General features: G+C 42.8%; 1 protein-coding gene across 6 annotated transcripts in view; it reads right to left on the bottom strand.

Moving 5' to 3' along the window:
- PRKCQ (protein kinase C theta) overlaps positions 1–20,501 on the bottom strand; it is a 155,611-nt gene that overhangs the window by 72,850 nt on the left and 62,260 nt on the right. For all 6 annotated transcript variants that reach the window (XM_055427121.2, XM_055427130.2, XM_088844201.1 and 3 more), the window contains exons 3-8: positions 16,487–16,686; positions 12,462–12,522; positions 4,624–4,786; positions 3,237–3,268; positions 3,049–3,134; positions 1,042–1,171 (exon numbers count right to left, since the gene is read on the bottom strand). In XM_055427121.2, coding sequence (XP_055283096.1) covers positions 1,042–1,171; positions 3,049–3,134; positions 3,237–3,268; positions 4,624–4,786; positions 12,462–12,522; positions 16,487–16,686 — 672 coding nt within the window. The remainder of the gene's footprint in view (positions 1–1,041; positions 1,172–3,048; positions 3,135–3,236; positions 3,269–4,623; positions 4,787–12,461; positions 12,523–16,486; positions 16,687–20,501) is intronic.

Raw genomic sequence — 20,501 nt, 5'->3', positions numbered from 1 at the left:
TATTTAGGCTCTGTCCCCTCTCAGCCCCACTTCAAAGGTAGAAGGGCTCTGATAGTTTTTATTGGAATTTTCCTCCCTAACCCCTAATCCTGGTGAAATGGCATCTCAGTTTCTAAAGGTTATTGCCTTAGCAACCTGGACTTTTAGAGCAAGAAAGCTGTCTGGCTTTCTCTCTGGGTCAGGCTGAATAACTGGATGGGTAAAGGGGAGTGAGCTCGGGCTCTGTGGTCAGGTCACCTGGAGGAGCCATCCTGTCAGAGCTGGGCTGCTCCCTGGGCAGGCTTCCCCAGCGGCTCATATGGTAAACAATCTGTCTGCAATTCAGGAGACCTGGGTTCAACCCCTGGGTCAGGAAGACCCCCTGGAGAAGGGAATGGCAACCCACTCCACTCTTCTTGCCTTGGAGAATTCCATGGACAGAGGAGCCTGGTGGGCTACAGTCCATGGGGTCGTGAAGAGCTGGACATGACTCAGTGACTGACACTTCCAACACTTAAACTGTGCAGCTGGAGTTCACAGCACACTTTGGGGACAGGTGTGCCAGCTTCAGTAAGCCAGGGAATTTTTCCGTACAGGACTTTTCAGCAGCCCAGCAGATGTGCCAGTCTCATTCCTCGATGGGGCCACAGACAGAATGGTCCTAGCTGGTTCCAGGGAGAGTGGCAGGGGCATGGCCAGAGCTGCCAGAGTCAGGAAGGGACAGGCCAGGGCAGGGGACCAGTCAGAGGAGTGAGCCGCCTCCTTGCTCCCCAGGACTGGGTGCCTCAGAAGGCATCAGGCCAGGGGCCTGGACACAGGACCTGAATGCCTGTGCACTTCTCTGGGAAATAAGACACGGGGTGGTGGCAGGTGGAAGGGAAATAACAGCAGCGGCTTGTTACCGGGAACTTCTCATTCAGGACCATGGGGCTCTTCCGGGCTGGCTGAACGAGCAAGTCATCTTCATCTTCCCTCCCTCCCTCGCCCTCTCATCAAAGCTGCAAATCCACTCGTGGAGGTTCAGTCGACGGGGACCCCAAGCACCTTTCGCGGGGGACTCACCGTCACACTTGAGTCCTTGCCTGGCCAGGCCCCACAGCAGGGTCCCACAGTGCTCACAGAAGGTTGGGCTCTTGTAACTGTAGACCTTAAATCTGTGCGGCATGTCGATTTTGAACCTCTCCTTGTGGAACTGAAAGGGAACAAGAGAGTGTGACAGTTCGTGTGTGCCTGGGTTCCCCACTTTTCACTGCTCCAGCAGAGACTTTCACAGAATGAACAGAATAATAAAAACAATGCAATGATGTATATTGGAAGTCATGATTTTTCCTTGTCAAGCCTTATAGTCATGTCCAATGAAGACAGGAAGCCATTAGCTGTTCTGGGCCAGTGGCACGGGACACTCGTATCAGGTAACCTGGAGATAGCTGAAGTCTGCCGCCTTTGGGCAGATGGGTTAATATTTCAGGAAGGAGACCAGAGTTATTCATTTAAATGGGAGTTCCGTCAACGGACTTCCCTTCCTAATTTAATATAAATATTTCCTTTTCTCTTTCAACCTAGAACTAGTGCTTTCACCTTTGGAAGATATTATATAATGCCTACTCTAGAGGCATCAGTCTATCAGTGCGAGGAGTGGGAGACTTTTCACACTTGTGATATATGAACAGACAAGACAAGGCATAGAGAACAGCTCTGCCAGGTGCTGTGGCAAATATGTCACCTGTGTGTAGTATCTCATACAATCCTCAAAATACCTCATTTGAAGCAGCCTCTGTTAGGATTCTGATTTGATCTATGGGGAGATTAAACACGGAGAGGGCAAGACACTAGTTTTGGGTCTCAGTGAAGAGGAACTCAAAAGCCTCTTGATAAAAGTGAAAGAGGAGAGTGAAAAGGTTGGCTTGAAGCTCAACATTCAGAAAACAAAGATCATGGCATCTGGTCCCATCACTTCATGGGAAATAGATGGAAAAACAGTGGAAACAGTGTCAGACTTTATTTTTTTGGGCTCCAAAATCACTGCGGATGCTGATTGCAGCCATGAAATTAAAAGACGCTTGCTCCTTGGAAGGAAAGTTATGACCAACCTTGATAGTATATTAAAAAGCAGAGACATTACTTTGCCAACCAAGGTCCGTCTAGTCAAGGCAATGGTTTTTCCCGTGGTCATGTATGGATGTGAGAGTTGGACGGTGAAGAAAGCTGATCGCCAAAGAATTGATGCTTTTGAACTGTGGTGCTGGAGAAGACTCTTGAGAGTCCCTTATACTGCAAGGAGATCCAACCAGTCCATTCTAAAGGAGATCAATCCTGGGTGTTCATTGGAAGGACTGATGCTAAAGCTGAAACTGCAATACTTTGGCCACTCATGCGACGAGTTGACTCACTGGAAAAGACTCTGATGCTGGGAAAGGTTGGGGGCGGGAGGAGAAGGGGACGACCGAGAATGAGATGGCTGGATGGCATCACTGACTCTGCGGACATGAGTTTGAGTGAACTCCGGGAGTTGGTGATGGAGAGGGAGGCCTGGCGTGCTGTGATTCATGGGGTCGCGGAGAGTCGGACACGACTGAGCAACTGAACTGAACTGAACTGAACAATCATTACTGATGAGGAAACTGTTTTAGAGATATTGACATGCATGGAAAATTTTAAGAATTGTGCATTATGAACAAGAATTAGGGAGTTGCTGGACTTTCTTGGTGGTACAGTGGATAAAAATCCACCTGCCAGTACAGGGAATATGGGTTTGATCCCTGGTCTGGGAAGATTCCACACACTGTGGAGCAACAAAGCCCATGCACCCCAACTCCTGAAGGCTGCAAGCCTAGAGACCATGCTCTGCAATAAGAAAAACCATCACAATGAGAAGCCCCAAGCACCGCAACTAGAGAGTAGCCCCTGCTCTTTGAAACGAGAAAGCCCACATGCAGCAACAAAGACCCAGTGCAACCAAAAAGAAAATAATTTTTTAAAAAGTCCTTTAGAAAAGAATTAGTGGGCTGTTAAAGGCAACGTCAGGAGGAAATCATCATATTTCAGACAATGGCAAATCTGGGTCCGTACCATAGTTTCCCGGCTGTTGATAGCTGATCCTGTGCACTTTGCTATTACTTTATCGATACACTTCTTGTGAATTGCTGCATTACATTCTGAAAAGAAATAACTACAGCTTGAGATTTTCAGAAGTTAAGGGGCAGGGACAACTAAACAAAAGGAATGATGCTAGTACAACAGAAATCCTTCTTACTTACGTTGACACTGGTAGCCTTGTTTGTTCAGACCCCTGCAATAAAGCACATGTTTGAATATGCATATGGACTTTAGAGTCAACTGTAGTACCAAAAACAAAAACATTTAAAAATGAACAAGCTCTCATAGCTTCCTCCTCTCACATAGCATTTTCTGATCAGCAGCCCTCGTCTGTTATTAGCCAAGAGTGTTAATGTGTGCTCTTATTTTGACCTGCTTTGTGAAAAGTCTGAACGTTCAATAAATGAGGAGTTGTTCATTTTCCTTTCATTTGCATATTTTCCAAACAAACATGCAGACAGAAAAATGCCCAACCAAAAATGGATCACAGGCTTCTAGTAGCAAACGTCCATGTCTACGCTTAAAAATTTTCACTATCTTACTAAGTTCAGCACAGATAAGCAAAGATATCCATATAACACTTTATTTCCTCTTTCTGAGTATATGAGAACATTTGCAGCTAATAAATTCTCAACCTTAAGACTGATTCTGTTAACATTCACTATTAGAAAGAAAGGAGTTCAAGTCATTAGATGAAGACAGTTGATGGAAATCCACCAAAAGTCTACCTGACCTTTGGATACCCTGGTTAAGCCGGAGGTTGTGCATTAACAGATCCTGCAAGAACGCAAAGGAGAGAAGACCCCAAAAGAGTGGGGGAGGCTGAAACAAGAGATAGGAGTCATTTTGAGTCTCCAGTCTACCGTAGCCTTCGCTATTGTGGTTATGGAGGCTTGAACCAATCTCTGTTCGAGGGCTGTTAAGACACCCAAGAGCCTTGTAAACACAGAAACCCATCAGCTCCAATGGGCAAGTGTTGCCTTCTGCAGACACTTAGTTAGCAGCACAGTTGGGTTGTTGAGCTGGTGGCAGTTTTGACTATAAAACTGTGCTTACAATAAAGATCTCTCCCTCTTCTTTCCCTCCCCACTCACCCCCAGAAGCTTCCCATTTAATTGGAAACCAAAGTTTCCTCGAAATCTTTCTTAAGAGAGCTGGATTCCTCGTGCTAAAGGAGCTCTATTATGAAAATATTCTCTGGAATCACACCTCTCAATCCAGGTGAGGCCACTGGAAACTCTCAGGTAGCACCTATTCCCATACACTCCCCTAAGGTGGAACATGCCAGGCCTGGTGGATTAAGAAGATACATCATGGGACTTCCCCAGTGGTCCAGTGTTTAAGAATCTGCCATGCAATGCAGGGAGGGGACAGGCATTCAGTCCTCACTCCGGGGTCTAAGATCCCACAGGCCTCAGAACAACTAAGCCTGTGCTCTGAAGTCTGTGTGCCATAACTGAGACCCAACACCACCAAACAAACAAACAAACAAACAAAAGTGACACAAGGCATAATCTGAAGCTTGGCGTCACATGCGAGTTACCATACCAGACAAATTCATGGCAGACGGAACAAAACGTGGGCTGTGGGAAGAAGGTGGCCGTGAACTCATGGCACTTGACGTGGTGGACTTTGGCCTGCTTGATGGCTCCTCGGCGGTGATGCAGAGCGAAGAAGCCATCGGTCTCGAATTCGTTCATGTCCTTTGTGTCTGCAGGAAGAGGGCAGTGACAATGACCTTCTGCGATATGGCTGTCACAGCTGGGGGCGACCAGGGTGGGGGGAAATGGGGAAGGAGCAAAGATGGATGAGGAACTAGACAAGCATTGAGACCATTCACACCCCAAGAACTGGGCTGGGATAAAAACCAACTTGGGTTTTTTCCAAAAGATGTTATGGACATTTTGGCTAACCCAGTATTTCTAAAGTTTGGTACAATATGAAGTGTCTTTCCTTAGTCCCATAACAGAATTATCAGAGGGTGTACTGTTACAGGCTTGGAACAACAAGGCTGGATTCTTGACTTAATCCTTCCATCCCCTTTCACAACACTGAGCTATATCCTCTCTCCATTTTTAAAACCAGAAGTTGGAACGTTTAAGGTATTTCTTGACCTCTCCTCGTCGCTGTCAGTGATGAGTCAGCCAGGAAAGGCAGGAAGTGGCAAATACTAGGCCTGTAATTCTAAAGAATAATGTGATACTGACAGTAAGCTGGAAACAATATATATATATATATATTTTTTTTTTTAGGTCCCAGGAAATTTTATATCTGGTTGTTTATAGACAAAAATGTAGACAGGCAGGAGCTGGCCAGATTTCTGAAGGCAAAAGAGCTTTGGGAAGTTGTTTATGCTTTGGTTCCTGAAGCCCATGGGAATCAGATGCAGCAGCCATAAACTATACAGGTCAATGTGGAAAGGGCCAGAAATGAGCAGATAACTGCAATTTAAAAATGTCTAGATCATCCTGGATGGCACCTAGTCGTCTCTATCAAATCATCACGTCCACATTTCTTCAGTTTGCCCTGGGCTTTGGATGCTGGTGAAGGTACTCTGGGGAGTAACTGTGCACAGTACCCACACTTCCCAAAGGCTGGAAAAATTCTGAGAAATACCAGTGAGAATATTAGCCCTGATAAAGCCCAGGTCCCCCAACCGAAATACACAATAGCAAGATAGTTAGGATTGAACAGTGCAACGGAACCTCCAGCATGTATGAGAGTGCCATGGTTAAGGAGACAGAACAAAACTGTCTTCATCACTAAAATAAGAATAACAAGTTTAATGATTCTAGTTCCTGCAAAACTGCGATTTTAAGGACATTCTTGGATTACTTATTCTACTTATTTTTTAAAATACAAAAAATGGAGGTTTGGCAAGAATAAGGGACTCATGTTTCACAAATGAAGAGGGTTAACAATATTTAAACCAGATTGTTTCCCTTCGGGTTAAGCCATGGCAGTGGCTGGACAACACACTGGAGGCAAATGATCCTGCCAGAGTATCTTAATTCCCCCACCCCTTTCCATGGCCAGGCTGGAAACGCACTGGGTAGACAACGGGGCAGGGGGAGGGTAACGGAGGTGGAGACCCTCCTCCACAATCCTGCCTAGTGCCAGCACTCATTTCAAGACTGAAGTCTTCTCTACAAGAGTCCACAGGTCTGTTTTATGGAAACCCCAAACTCTCAGATAAAACATCACTTTGCTGTACACCTGAAACTCACACAGCGTTGTAAATCAACTACACTCCAAAGAAAATAACAATAAAGCATTCCTAAAAAAGAGTTCCTGACAGGCTTAGTACTTTGCCTGATACTTCAAGGATAGGCGATTTAGGGCTTTTTTTAGGAACTGGGCTGGAAATAAATTAGGCTTGGTGAATTAGGGGTTAGATTTAGGGTCACCGAGGCAACTGCCTTCTCCTATAGGTGCTGGTTTAAGTGTAGAGATCTATTTACAACTCGGGACCAGCACAGGAGGCCATTTGTCGGGAAGCTCTGACTCATTTCTATTTTGGTGCTGATGAAATAAAATAAAGCATAACATGACTTTTGAACTCAGGGAGGGAGATGAATTATTCTGGGAACCCTATCCATATTACTGTGAAAAATATACAAATATACTCATGTAAAAATTATATGGTGGTGGTTTAGTTGCTAAGTTGTGTCCGACTCTTGCGACCCCAAGGACTGCAGACCGCCAAGCTCCTCTGTTCATGGGATTCTCCGGGCAAGAATACTGGCATGGGTTACCATTTCCTTCTCCAGGAGGTCTTCCTGATCCAGGAATTGAACCCAAGCAGATTACTGACTGAATAGTCTAATAAGCTATTATAAACAACAGTCTGGACTGTAACTGTATGTTCATAAATATAAAATAGTCTGTGTATTAGAACAGTATACATTTTTAAATATGTCAGAGAGTACAGGTAAGGAATTCATTCCCTTGCTCCTTGCTATAATTCCTTTATCCTCGGACCATTTCAATCCTTATAAGAAAGTAAATGTATAAAAGCTCAGAATTTTAAAAATTCTCCTTGTAATTACTGTTTATTTCTGAAGGAATTTTGCCTTCCATTTGTTCACTGGCTTGAATAAGCTCTGTGGTTATTTATTTTAGATCAGTGGTGCCTAATCTATTTGTTTAGTTTAACCAATCACTTGTTTGTAGTCAATTAAGTCATACATTTCCTGGGGAGCTGTAAGCAAATTGCTATGCAGGATAGTATAAAGAATTATGAGATGTTACCCCTAATTTTGAATGGGTAAGTCAGGAAGAGATGGCACTCACACGAAGAACAGACGTGGAGATAAGAAGTCCCATATTTTCAGGAGAGAGGAAAAGAAATTACAAAAGAGGCCATGAAGAGGGAGCTAAAAAAGTAAGAGGAAAACTTGAATAATATTACATCAAGCAAGCCAAGAAAGAAAAGGTTTCTCAGCGTTGACGGATAGAGAGATGTCAACGGAATTGAAGCTTAAGAAACAAACATTTGTTTTAAGAATTCATTCTTTTGGAGAAAGCTGTTTAGCAGATGGATTGAAAAATAAGCCAGATTCTTCAGGTTTAAAGGTTGATAGAGTAGTGAAGGAAAAAGGAGTAATACATTAAACTACTTTCTCAAGATGTGTCAGGGAATGAAAGGAAAGAAAGGCTTGTAGAGGAGAAAAAGGTTTAAAAAAATACCTTTAAACTGAGAGAATGGAACTGACATATATACACATATATATACAGTTCAGTCGCTCAGTCGTGTCTGACTCTTTGCTACCCCATGAATCGCAGCACGCTAGGCCTCCCTGTACATCACCAACTCCCGGAGTCTACCCAAACTCATGTCCATCGAGTCGGTGATGCCATCCAACCATCTCATTCTCTGTCATCCCCTTCTCCTCCCGCTCCCAATCCCTCCTAGCATCAGACTCTTTTCCAGTGAGTCAGCTCGTCACATGAGGTGGCCAAAGTATTGGAGTTTCAGCTTTAGCATCAGTCCTTCCAATGAACACCCAGGATTGATCTCCTTTAGAATGGACTGGTTGGATTTCCTTGCAGTCCAAGGGACTCTCAAGAGTCTTCTCCAACACCACAGTTCAAAAGCATCAATTCTTCGGCCATCAGCTTTCTTCACAGTCCAACTCTCACATCCATACATGACCACGGGAAAAACCATAGCCTTGACTAGATGGACCTTTGTTGGCAAAGTAATGTCTCTGCTTTTGAATATATTATCAAGGTTGGTCAAAACTTTCCTTCCAAGGAGTAAGCGTCTTTTAATTTCCTGGCTGCAATCAGCATCTGCAGTGATTTTGGAGCCCAAAAAATCAAAGTCTGACACTGTTTCCAGTTTCCCCATCTATTTCCCATGAAGTGATGGGACCAGATGCCATGATCTTTGTTTTCTGAATGTTGAGCTTTAAGCCAGCTTTTTCACTCTCCTCTTTCACTTTCATCAAGAGGCTTTTTAGTTCCTCTTCACTTTCTGCCATAGGGTGGTGTCATCTGCATATCTGAGGTTATTGATATTTCTCCCGGCAATCTTGATTCCAGCTTGTGCTTCTTCCAGCCCAGCGTTTCTCATGATGTACTCTGCATAGAAGTTAATAAGCAGGGTGACAATATACAGCCTTGACGTACTCCTTTTCCTATTTGGAACCAGTCTGCTGTTCCATGTCCAGTTCTAACTGTCGCTTCTTGACCTGCATACAGGTTTCTCAAGAGGCAGGTTAGGTGGTCTGGTATTCCCCTCTCTTTCAGAATTTTCCAGTTTATTGTGATCCACACAGTCAAAGGTTTTTGGCATAGTCAATAAAGCAGAAATAGATGTTTTTCTGGAACTCTGTTGCTTTTTCGATGACCCAGTGGATGTTGGCAATTTGACCTCTGGTTCCTCTGCCTTTTCTAAAACCAGCTTGAACATCTGGGAGTTCACGGTTCACGTATTGCTGAAGCCTGGCTTGGAGAATTTTGAGCGTGACTTTACTAGCGTGTAAGATTATACAGTGGAAGTGAGAAACAGATTTAAGGGACTAGATTTGACAGACCGAGTGCCTGATCAACTCTGGACGGAGGTTCATGACATTGTACAGGAGACAGGAATCAAGAACATTCTCATGGAAAAGAAATGCAAAAAAGCAAAATGGCTGTCTGAGGAGGCCTTACAAATAGCTATGAAAAGAAGAGAAGCGAAAAGCAAAGGAGAAAAGGAAAGTTATAGGCATCTGAATGCAGAGTTCCAAAGAATAGCAAGGAGAAATAAGAAAGCCTTCCTCAGCGATCAAAGCAAAGAAATCGAGGAAAACAACAGAATGGGAAAGACTCTTCAAGAAAATTAGAGATACCAAGGGAACATTTCATGCAAAGATGGGCTCGATAAAGGACAGAAATGGTATGGACCTAACAGAAGCAGAAGATATTAAGAAGAGGTGGCAAGAATACACAGAAAAACTGTACAAAAAAGATCTTCATGATCCAGATAATCACAATGGTGTGATCACTCACCTAGAGCCAGACATCCTGGAATGTGAAGTCAAGTGGGCCTTAGGAAGCATCACTATGAACAAAGCTAGTGGAGGTGATGGAATTCCAGTTGAGCTATTTCAAATGCTGAATGATGATGCTATGAAAGTGCTGCATTCAATATGCCAGCAAATTTGGAAAACTCAGCAGTCGCCACAGGACTGGAAAAGGTCAGTTTTCATCTCAATCCCAAAGAAAGGCAATGCCAAAGAATGCTCAAACTATATACACAGTACTAGGTATAAAACAAGTTACTAATGAGAACCTACTGTATAGCACAGAGGGGAAAAAAAGAAGGTAATCCGATTGTAGGACATGCGTTAGTGTTAGTTGCTTGGTCATGTCCGACTCTTTGTGACCCCATGGACTGTAGTAGCCTGCAAGGCTCCTCTGGCCATGGAATATTCCATGCAAGAATACTGAAGTGAGTTGACATTCTGTTCTCCAGGGGATCTTCCTGACCCAGGGATCGAACCCAGGTCTCCTGCATTATAGGCAAATTCTTAACCATTTGAGCCGCCAGGGAAGCCCTAGGACATATATTAAATTAACCTTCTGTGTGACTCAGGGAACTAAAACCAGGGCTCTGCAGCAACCTAGAAGCGTGGGATGGGGAGGGAGGTTCAAGAGGGAGGGAACATACGTATACCTATGGTTGATTCGTGTTCATGTTTGCAGAAACCAGCACAATACTGTAAAGCCATCATCCTTCAATTAAAAATAAAATTTAAAGTGCATTCCAATATACATTAGGTGCAAATGCTTTTTGATTGCACTTAGACGACGTACTTAGCATAGTCAAAGAGAGTTAGAAAGCACACTGGGAGATGCCTGGGGCTGTGGGGTGGACGGGTGGGGACACAGGGATGGGGACTTCATGTTTCACGGGGACAGAGTGTCAGTTTAGGAAGGTGACTCAGGAGGGTGGGTGACGGTGAGCACTGCACAACAACGTGAACGGACTTGGTGTCGTTGAACTGTACCATTAAATATGGCTGAAATAGTATATATTATGTGACTTTTAGCACAGTAAAAAGCATTTTAAAAAATATCTATTTCAAGTTGGAGAAGATAGCATAATTATGTACGTCTTGGCAATGAGGCGGAAACCAAAGAGAGAAGGAAAAGCTGAAGATGCCAGAGAGGAAGCAGGACTGGTATTACAGAGCCACCAGGGTCGACAGCCAGGACACCAAGAAAGGGAGGGGCTCTCTCAGAGGCTGGAGAGCAGGAAGAGGGCTCAGGAAGAAGAAGCGGTGCCCTAAAGTGCAGACACAGGCGGAAGACTCGGCCTCTCCCAGTTCTGCCACGTCAGTAGGCTTCCTCAGCAACTCAGAAGGATGATGGAGATATTTGAGACAGTCCCTGAGTGGGCACCAAAGGAAAAGAAAAGGCATTTCCAAACGCCAGATTGAGCCCGACTGACCAGTTCAACACTCATTCACTGAGCACCTCTAAGTACTCAGTGAAACGGGAAAATGAATGAAATAAGGCCATCTGCAGCAACATAGATGGACCTAGCGATGATCTCACTAAGTGAAGTAAGTCAGACAGAGAACGACAGATATTATATGATACCACTTATATGTGGACACTAAAAAATGATACAAATGAACTTATTTACAGAACAGAAACTTACTTACAGAACACACTGAGAAAACAAACTGATAGTTACCAAAGGACAAGGGCATGGAGGCATAAAACGGGAACGGGCTTAACATACACACATAGATAGATAGTCCACAAGGACCTACTGTACAGCACAGGAACTATACCCAATATTTCGTAATAACCTGTAAGACAAAAGGATGTGCAAGCATATACACATATGTGTGTGTGTGCGTATGTATATATTCAGACATATCTGAATCACTTTGCTCTACACCCGATGCTAGCACAGCATTGTAAATCAGCTATACTTAAAAAAAGATTGAAGAGTAGTAGCATCTGACCCATTTACACAGCATTTTGACAGCAGGATATAAATGCAACAGGAAGAACCGACAGGCTGTCCGAGACACCACGCACACGGCTCGTAAATGTAACTTCTATGAATGGTGTCTGTGCGTGAGATGCAAGGGAAAGTCTTCAGTGACACATTGTTTTCCTTGCTTGCTCCTAAAAGCATTTAAGGTGACCAACTTGAAGCATTAGTACTCTGTTCTTCTAGGAAGGAAAGTATTTACCAGCTTCTTACTAATTTTGTGTTCTGATGGTGTGACCGTGTGTCATATCACACCGTTCATACACAGTGTGAACACACAGGACAACACATTAGCAGAACCTTGGTGTTTACAGTAAACTCCCAAATGAAAATATAGATAGACTAGAAAAGCCCTGGGCGTATGCCTTCACACCACGTGAAAAATAAATGCTGGACTTCCCTGGTGGTCCAATGGTTAAGAATTTGCCTGCCAATGCAGGGAAATCAGGTTTGATCCCTGGTCTGGGAATATTGCACATGCGGCGGGGCAACTAAGCCCATGCACCACAATTACTGAGCCCACACTCTAGAGCCTGTGAGCCATAGTTACTGAGCCGTGTGCCCTCGGGCCGGAGCTCCGCAGCAAGGGGAGCCACCTCAACGAGAAGCCTGTGTACCTCCACAAGAGAAAGCCTGAGCACCGCCGTGAGACCCAGTGCAGCCAAAACTAAAATTTTTTCAAAAGTAAATGCTATAAATGTTTTATATTTCTGTGGGTATCTGGTCCCACAGAGTGTATATTCAACTCATGCTTGAGCATTGTTGGAAATTTTTAGGAAATTCCTTGTGATTCCATTTTCTTTGCTTTCGAAAAAGTGAACTAAGTTGCAAAGGAGAAGAGACATGCCCACCTCATCCCCAAATAGGAGTAAGAAATGTCACTTGCCACTCATTTCCAGAAAGTATCTTGCGTTCATCAGCATTCGGCCTTGAGGTTTCAGCTCTAACTGGTGGAAGGAAGAAAAGAAACACGGGTCAGAGCGTGAGGCAAGCACTCAGCTGAACGACATCCCAACTGATGAGCTGTGTGAGGCAGGAGATTTCCAGCACAGCTCTGTTCCTTTTCACTTTGCTCACTCGTGTTATCATCAAAATAGCACAGCAGCCACACACATAACCTTTCTTTTATCAGAACACCTCAGCATCTCATGAATTTGATTTGGAGATCAAAACTTCCTTAAGGCCATGTCCAACCTTCTGCGGCCTGCAAGGCGCCTCTGTCCATGGACTCTCCCAAGCAAGAATACCGGAGTGGGGCGCCATTTCCTCCTCCAGGGCATCTTCCTGACCCCGCATCTCCTGAGTTGCCAGCGATTCTTTACTGCTGAGCCACCAGGGCCTCTAGGTTAATGGGGGTATTAAATGGGAGTGGCCTTTCACTTTCACATGGAGAACCTGCTTCCTTTGGAAAGTGCTGGACCGTCTACTAAGGGAAGTTTTAATTAGATTGGTCAAGGAAGGGATTAAAAATATATATATTTCAGTATCATTATGTAGAAGGGACCAGACAATGTGACCTGTTAAGGGATGATGCAGATTACGTGATGTGACATAGGGACACATGGCAAATCTGAGAAGACCTGACTAACGACTCATAATATAACTAAACTGTAGCACAGCATTGTTCACATGCTAAAAAGAAAAAAAAAAAAGGTGAACTGAAGCTCATTGCTGATCATTACATCTATGGGTAACTAGAATAACTGAAAAATAGCAAGAAGGGTCTGGTTGAACTCAGGACTGAATACAAACCATGCCTAAATAATTCAAAGTCATGGTGACCTTGTGCCTTCCAACAGACCTTTAAAGATTTTGGAGAAACTGACATAATAGCAATGCCGATGGTACAGCATCACTACTATTAGAATTCTATGATGTGACAAGCTTGTACCACTTGCTTAACTACACATTCCCATGAAAGCTTAAATTTGTTCTTGCTGTTCAGGTGCTAAGTTGCGTCTGACTCTTAAATGGCTTAAGTAGATTAGTGAAAAGAGAAGGGCCTTTGACATCAAGTACATATTTCATTATTCTCTGGTTTATGGAATAATAAATAATGGAGGCAAAAATAAAACTAGAAGAGCGAGGGATAGGGGCACATTCCCAGAGGAAGTGGGAAAAACTGGTACCAGGTGACTGCAGTGTTATCAATATTCAGGAATTAGTGGCGATAGAGGAAATTAAATCAGTGAGCTGCTGAAAAAACAGCATCCAGAGAAAGTCAGATTCCATCACATTTATGAGTGAGTGGGGGATAACCACACCAACAGGGAAAACCTTGGGAAAGCAGAAAGAAAATATCGATGTTTGGAAACTAGATGGTGACTGTGGAGGTAAGAGGCAACTCTGGGAAAATCTTTTTTTTTTTTTTAAATAGAGAAACTAATTTTAAGAAAGCAGATTTCAACAGAAGCAAGGGAAACTAAGTCCAAAGCAATCCGTTGACCCTTAAACATGATAAATAAAAGTGAACTAGGAAATAACCTTGAACATAACAAAGGCAGAAATAAGAAGGCTGCCAGTAGTTAAATGTGGATCCGAGGGCTTCGGTTCAGTTCAGTTGCTCAGTCATGTCTGACTCTTTGTAACCCCATGAACCACAGCACGCCAGGCCTCCCTGTCCATCACCAACTCCCAGAGTCCACCCAAACCCATGTCCATTGAGTCGGTGATGCCATCCAACCACCTTATCCTCTGTCATCCCCTTCTCCTCCTGCCCTCAATCTTCCCCAGCATCAGGGTCTTTTCAAATGAGTCAGCTCTTCGCATCAGGTGGCCAAAGTACTGGAGTTTCAGCTTCAACATCAGTCCTTTCAATGAACACCCAGGACTGATCTCCTTTAGAATGGACTGGTTGGATCTCCTTGCAGTCCAAGGGACTCTCAAGAGTCTTCTCCAATACCACAGTTCAAAAACATCAATTCTTCAGCGCTCGGCTTTCTTTATTGTCCAACTCTCACATCCATACATGACCACTGCAAAAACTGTAGCCTTGACCAGATGGACCTTTGTTGACAAAGTAATGTCTCTGCTTTTTAATATGCTGTCTAGGTTGAAAGGATATCCTATCCTTCCAAGGATCTGAGGGCTTATGTCTCAATAACCCCAATATGCAAAAAACATGGAAAGTCTGACAAGAATAAACTTAAAACAAATGTCTTGGCAAGAAAGCAAATGCAACTTAAGAGGTAGAAATAGAAAAACAACTTGTTTGTCAAGGATGTGTAATAAAAGAATTTTAAAAATAGTTATCCCTTTATTCATTGAAAAGGAAATCAATAGTATGCTACTTAAAAAATTAGAGATTTGGTGACTCTTCCCTTTTAAAAAAAATGAAGCAGAAGGTGGAAAATAAATGGGAATGGGGGAAAAACAGAGGAAGATTTTCTCTAGTTTCTCTCTTCTTTCTCTGAGCCTGGTCAAATGCTCTATGACTCAGTGGTAACTGCAGCCTCACCCTCTCCCCCAACAGGTCTGTGTAAACCTTTACCACTAAGTCACATACCTGTGACATCACCCACTTATTTATCCACTTCTATTTGTACAACCAACTACCTAAGAGGAATTCTGTGTCTGTGATCTCTCACCAGGCTGAACGAGTTCACAGACACCCTGAACTAAATTATCTAAATACATCTAAGCATGGGGGACTTTAAGAAAAAAATCTTGACATATCGTTATCTTTAAAGATAACTTCAGTGATGCAAGCAAAGATAGATATACTTTCCTAAAATGTACCCCCCCTCTCTTTAAGGTAAAAAATATACAATTGACACGAAAATCTAGGTTTTAGGCTTATATTATTCCCATTTTGAAACCTGGCATTTGCAAATCTTTTGGCTGGACTTCCTAAGAATCTGAGTTATACGAAGTGTGAAGTTGAAAGGTAAGAGTCTCCTCCTTTGCATAAAGGATGCAGACATTTGAAAACACTTTCTTGGTTTCAGATCTTACAAAAGCAGCTTTTACTCATGTTTTCTTTAATTTTTGTACCCCAGAAATTTTCATAAAAATTTTTTATGCTTTCATAGTTTACTTCTTTTAACTTCATAACTATTTTGGTAACAAATGTTTAGAATTGAAGTTTTCAAAAATCTGTGTGGTAAGATGAGTTGTGTATAATGTACTTTTTAGAGCAAAGTAAGCTAATCCTGAATATTCATTGGAAGGACTGAAGCTGAAGTTCCAATACTTTGGTCACCTGATGCGAAGAGCCGACTCACTGGAAGACCCTGATGCTGGGAAAGATTGAAGGCAAAAGGAGAAGGGGGTGGCAGAGGATGAAAGGGTTGGATAACATCACTGACTCAATGGACATGAATTTGAGCAAACCCTGGGAGATAGGGGAGGACAGGGGAGCCTGGCATGTTGCAGCCCATGGGATCACAAAGAGTCAAATATGACTGAGCACTGAACAACAACAAGCTAAGCAAACACATTATGACTAAAAAAATAACAGGGATGGAGATATTAAATGGATCTTTGTTCTCACTTATCTATCCAGTATCTTATCTAAGATAGTTTATCAAGGTATCATGTAGGTATCTAGATATCTTGATATTCACATGATATCTTGATACACAGATCACAGGTAGGTTCCCACGCTATGAAAATTTTGTGGTATTTCCAAGCTGACTTTAACAGTTATAGGTCAATAACAGTTCTTCACACCCTAAGAGACCTTATTTCCTTTACACAAAAATCAAAGAAATTGGAGTATGCTAATATGGTCTACAGTCCACAATGAATACTCATTGTCACAATCAAGCCACCAACGAGTCAGTGGTAGGGAGTCAGTTTCCTCAAGGCCTTCAGGATGACACTGAAATTTTGTAGCAGTCTTCAGCCACGATGGTACCTATCACTTTAAGGAATACACACATAAATGAAGCTCATGCCTTGGCTATTTACCCATATTTCTGTCTTCCCATTGTTTTTCCTGCATCTCTCGGCCAGAGAGTAGAGCTCCACGGTGGTCTCGGATATCAGGTCCACGTTTTTGCCCTTCACGATGATCTGCATCACGCGTCCCTTGTTGATGTGGGCATCGAAAGTGCTGTCCCAGGGCGGGTACATGGTTGGCTTTTTCTGGATGTACATCTGTCCATTCTCTAGGAATGGAAAGATATGTTCTCATTACGCTTTCAGCCTGTTCTGGGAAATAATTCACCCATTCCCTCTGCTCTCGAGGACTACAGAAGTCTTCTGAGAGAACAACAATAACGCATGTAAGAATTAGAGACACTCGGAGAATGAACTCATGGTTACCAGGGAGGAAGGATGGGGAGAAGGGACAGCTGGGGAATTGGGGATGGACATGCACACACTGCTACATCTAAAATGGATAACCAGCAAGGTCCTACTGGATAGCACAGGAAACTCTGCTCAGTATTACGGAGCCGCGTGGATGGAAGAGGGATTGGGGGAGAATGGATACATTCATGGTTGAATCGCTCTGGGGTGCACCTGAAATTATCACAACATTGTTAATCGACTATACTCCAAAAAAAAAAAGAATTAGAGATAGAGATAAAATAGGACAAAATGAGATGGTTCCAAGGTCTACATGCAAGGTAATGTACTAAAACTTGGAAGTCAACCTGGATAATTTATGCAGATAAATCTGGCATCTTACACTGGCAATGCTCTTTTCCTATTCATCAGTTGCTTCTTTTGAACTCTGAATATAAAGAACCCAGCAGCTAAGCCTGGTATGTTTAGTAGAGGACAGTGGCCTAGATCCTCCCCCGCTTTTTTTTTTTTTAACAGGTTTTATACTTTTATGCCTTTGGGGATCCTTCTGTGTTAATGTATTAAGGGTGGACACATGACTGTTCAATTTCACTGGGTATCTAGTAAAAAAAAAAAGAAAATATGTTGATTTGAAAAAGACAGTGACTTAATTTCAGGCTTATACTGAGTGCTCTTTTAGAAAGAAATTTTAAAAATTTCCACTCAACATAAATACCTTTAATAGGCAAAACCTTTAAAATACCATGAACCATTATTTTCTTCTCAAGATGAGGATACATTTTAACATAAACCATGCACCCTAAGCAAAAACTAACAAGTATCTCAGAGAGGTGGAGGTCGTCATCCCTGGGGTCAGTGAAGCAGGCTGCAGAGGGCCTGCAAATGGTTAGTGGCAGGAACTAAGGGCAGGATGACAAACTTTAAGAGAACCATCCCAGGACCACCAGGGAAACTGATTACTAGGGGGACTCAGCAGTGTTGTCCCATCCTCCATCCATACTGGATTCTCTGTAGTATTTACTGTTTAGTCGTTGCAGGAGCAGAAAACTGCAGCTGCAGGGTTTCTTTCTTGTGATCACAAGCACATGAAGCGGCAGTCTGAGCAGAGACTTATCAGAGATGTTGATAAAGCAAAAAGAAAACGTCACTGAAAGCAGGGAAACGAAGCAGTTCTAACTCGACGCATGATGCTGAAAGGGAACAGGCATCAGGCATTTGCTAAATTATTCTTTGGGAGGTATACAAGGACTTGAATAAGCTGAAACCTCATACTGTAGGTAAACCTGGCTGTGAGAGGTATATACTCTAACAATGTTGAGCATGGAATTGGAAGGGGAATACTTTTATGGTTTGTTTAATAGAAATTTAACCCAGGAGTGGACTTTAAAAAAAAAGCCATGGTAATATGGAAATCAGAGTAATGTTTTACTTCCACAGGCTTCAAGCTACCTCTCAAAATTCCTTTAACTTCTTCCAACCATTATCATTCGGCACACCCAGGAAACAGACAGAAATTCCCATAGCAAGGCATTTTTCACACTTTCATTCAGTAAAGACTGTTATCATTTATAAAGAGAACGAGAACTCAAGATCCTGTCTATTTACAGTGGGGTTTACTATTTTCAAAGGCTCCCAGACTGTTTGTTGGCACTGTGTCCTAATTGCCCCTGTTCTTTGCTTTATGTAAAATGCAGCCTTAACATCCCAAACATGGAAACCTGCTAAAACTCTACAGAAGTAACATTTTAAATACCATGTTCAGAGAGATTTCTTTTCAGGACAAAACTAAAACAAAATGGAAAAACAAAAACCTTCGCGCTCCACAGGCTAACCTTTCAGAAAAACAAACTTCTTTTCCAACACGTCCTCTTGATTCATGTGGCTGATTAGACCAAGTTCAAAGGCAAGGCCAAAAGAAGAAATAGATGCTTAAAAAAAGGCTCCCAGGAGGCAAATGTCAGTGAGACCCGTGGATGTAAAGGGAACCAGATCCAAGGGACCCATTAAGTCAAAAAGCAGCTTTGAAAAACTCAGACATTGCACACTTCAAAGATTTCGGTGACATTTGAAAGGTTTTAGATTGGGAGCAAGTGCCATTTTCACTGTTAACTAAACAGGAGAGAGATCTGGGCAGAAGGGAACTCAAGATGATCAGTCAGTCTCCTCCGCTTTGATGTGCTCCTGGGGCTGGAAGGCAGAAGCCAGTTGAGCACAGAGAAGTCTTTTAAGGGAAAGAAAAGCCAGCGTCCAGGATTGGAAACCCCAGGGTTCTGAGCTGGACACATCCAGCTGGAGGTCGTCACCTGCAGAATCAAGTTCCTCTTGCACCTGGGAAGGTCACTCAATTTTTCTTTTTCAAGACTACCTTCTCTCTCTATCTTTCTCTCCAGCCCCAAGTCTCTCCCTGCGCGACCCTGCTTTGATGTCCTCACTTCACATGACTTACTACGTGATCTTTCTGTTTTTTGCCTATCTTCTGCTAGGAGAGGAACTCTGAAGGAAAGGCATGTCTTCTGGCCCAGTATACAGTAGGTGCTCCATAAATACCTTCTCTGTAAATGCATTGTAGTGGCTCCTTATCGTTCCTGTGACTGCATCGGTGGCAATCAGACTTCCCGACAAAGTGTCGCCTGCTAAAACCAGAAATGTGTGTAGGGAGGTAGGGGAAGGCAGGGAGGCTGGGAAAACCATGGGATGTAAACTTCACCCTGCTTTTTTTCCCTTTTCTTTCAGTTTTTAGAAAGTCCATGATGCTGCTGCTAAGTCACTTCAGTAGTGTCCGACTCTGTGTGACCCCATAGACAGAAGCCTACCAGGCTCCCCCATCCCTGGGATTCTCCAGGCAAGAACATTGGAGTGGGTTGCCATTTCCTTCTCCAATGTATGAAAGTGAAAAGTGAAAGTGAAGTCGCTCAGTCGTGTCCGACCCTTAGCGACCCCATGGACTGCAGCCTACCAGGCTCCTCCATTGATGGGATTTTGAACTTTAAAATACAGAGGCAGGGATCAGACAGGGTAGGAGCAGTTTAAGTGATCATAAAGATATTCTAGACAGAATAGGATTATCTTATGTTTCCTGAGTGACACTGTTTACTCACATTATCATTTCTAATGTACTTCAGGAAATAAATTGGTTAAAATATTATCAAATTTTCTTTAAAATATTTTAGCAGTCAGTTCATTAGGCAATTTAGCTTTATATCCACTCCTTCTTCCAAATGGAAGAAGTATTCCAAATGTCCATTCAATACTCATTTTTTGCCTGTTCACTTATTACAATGTACAGTGATGTTAATTACTATTTCATTTAGAAAAATTCCTTGACTCCATGGTACTACCATGCTCACATGTGCACACTAGTTACATTGCTGTACCAGTAATTTAGCCAAGCCAGCGTAGGATGATTTTAATGGAAAGATCTAAACCCATGAAAGAATCTTCCCTCCCAATGAAATTTTCATGAATATTTAAATCTGACAAAATTGTTTAACCTACCTCGGGTCTTAGTAAAGGAAGTCTTCTGAAATTTGAATCCTAATCGCTAATCCTATATTTTTTGTATTATTTAACTGAACTTGGTAAAAAAAGCAGTAAAAATATCTTCGGCGTTAAGTCTAAGACAATGGAATATTACTCAGCCATAAAAAGGAACGCATTTGAGTTAGTTTTTGTT

Source organism: Moschus berezovskii, chromosome 15, assembly GCF_049115385.1.
Source record: "Moschus berezovskii isolate FMDL1 chromosome 15, NW_MosBer_1.0, whole genome shotgun sequence".
NCBI classification, from domain to species: domain Eukaryota; kingdom Metazoa; phylum Chordata; class Mammalia; order Artiodactyla; family Moschidae; genus Moschus; species Moschus berezovskii.
This window is presented reverse-complemented; position numbering and strand designations above follow the sequence as displayed.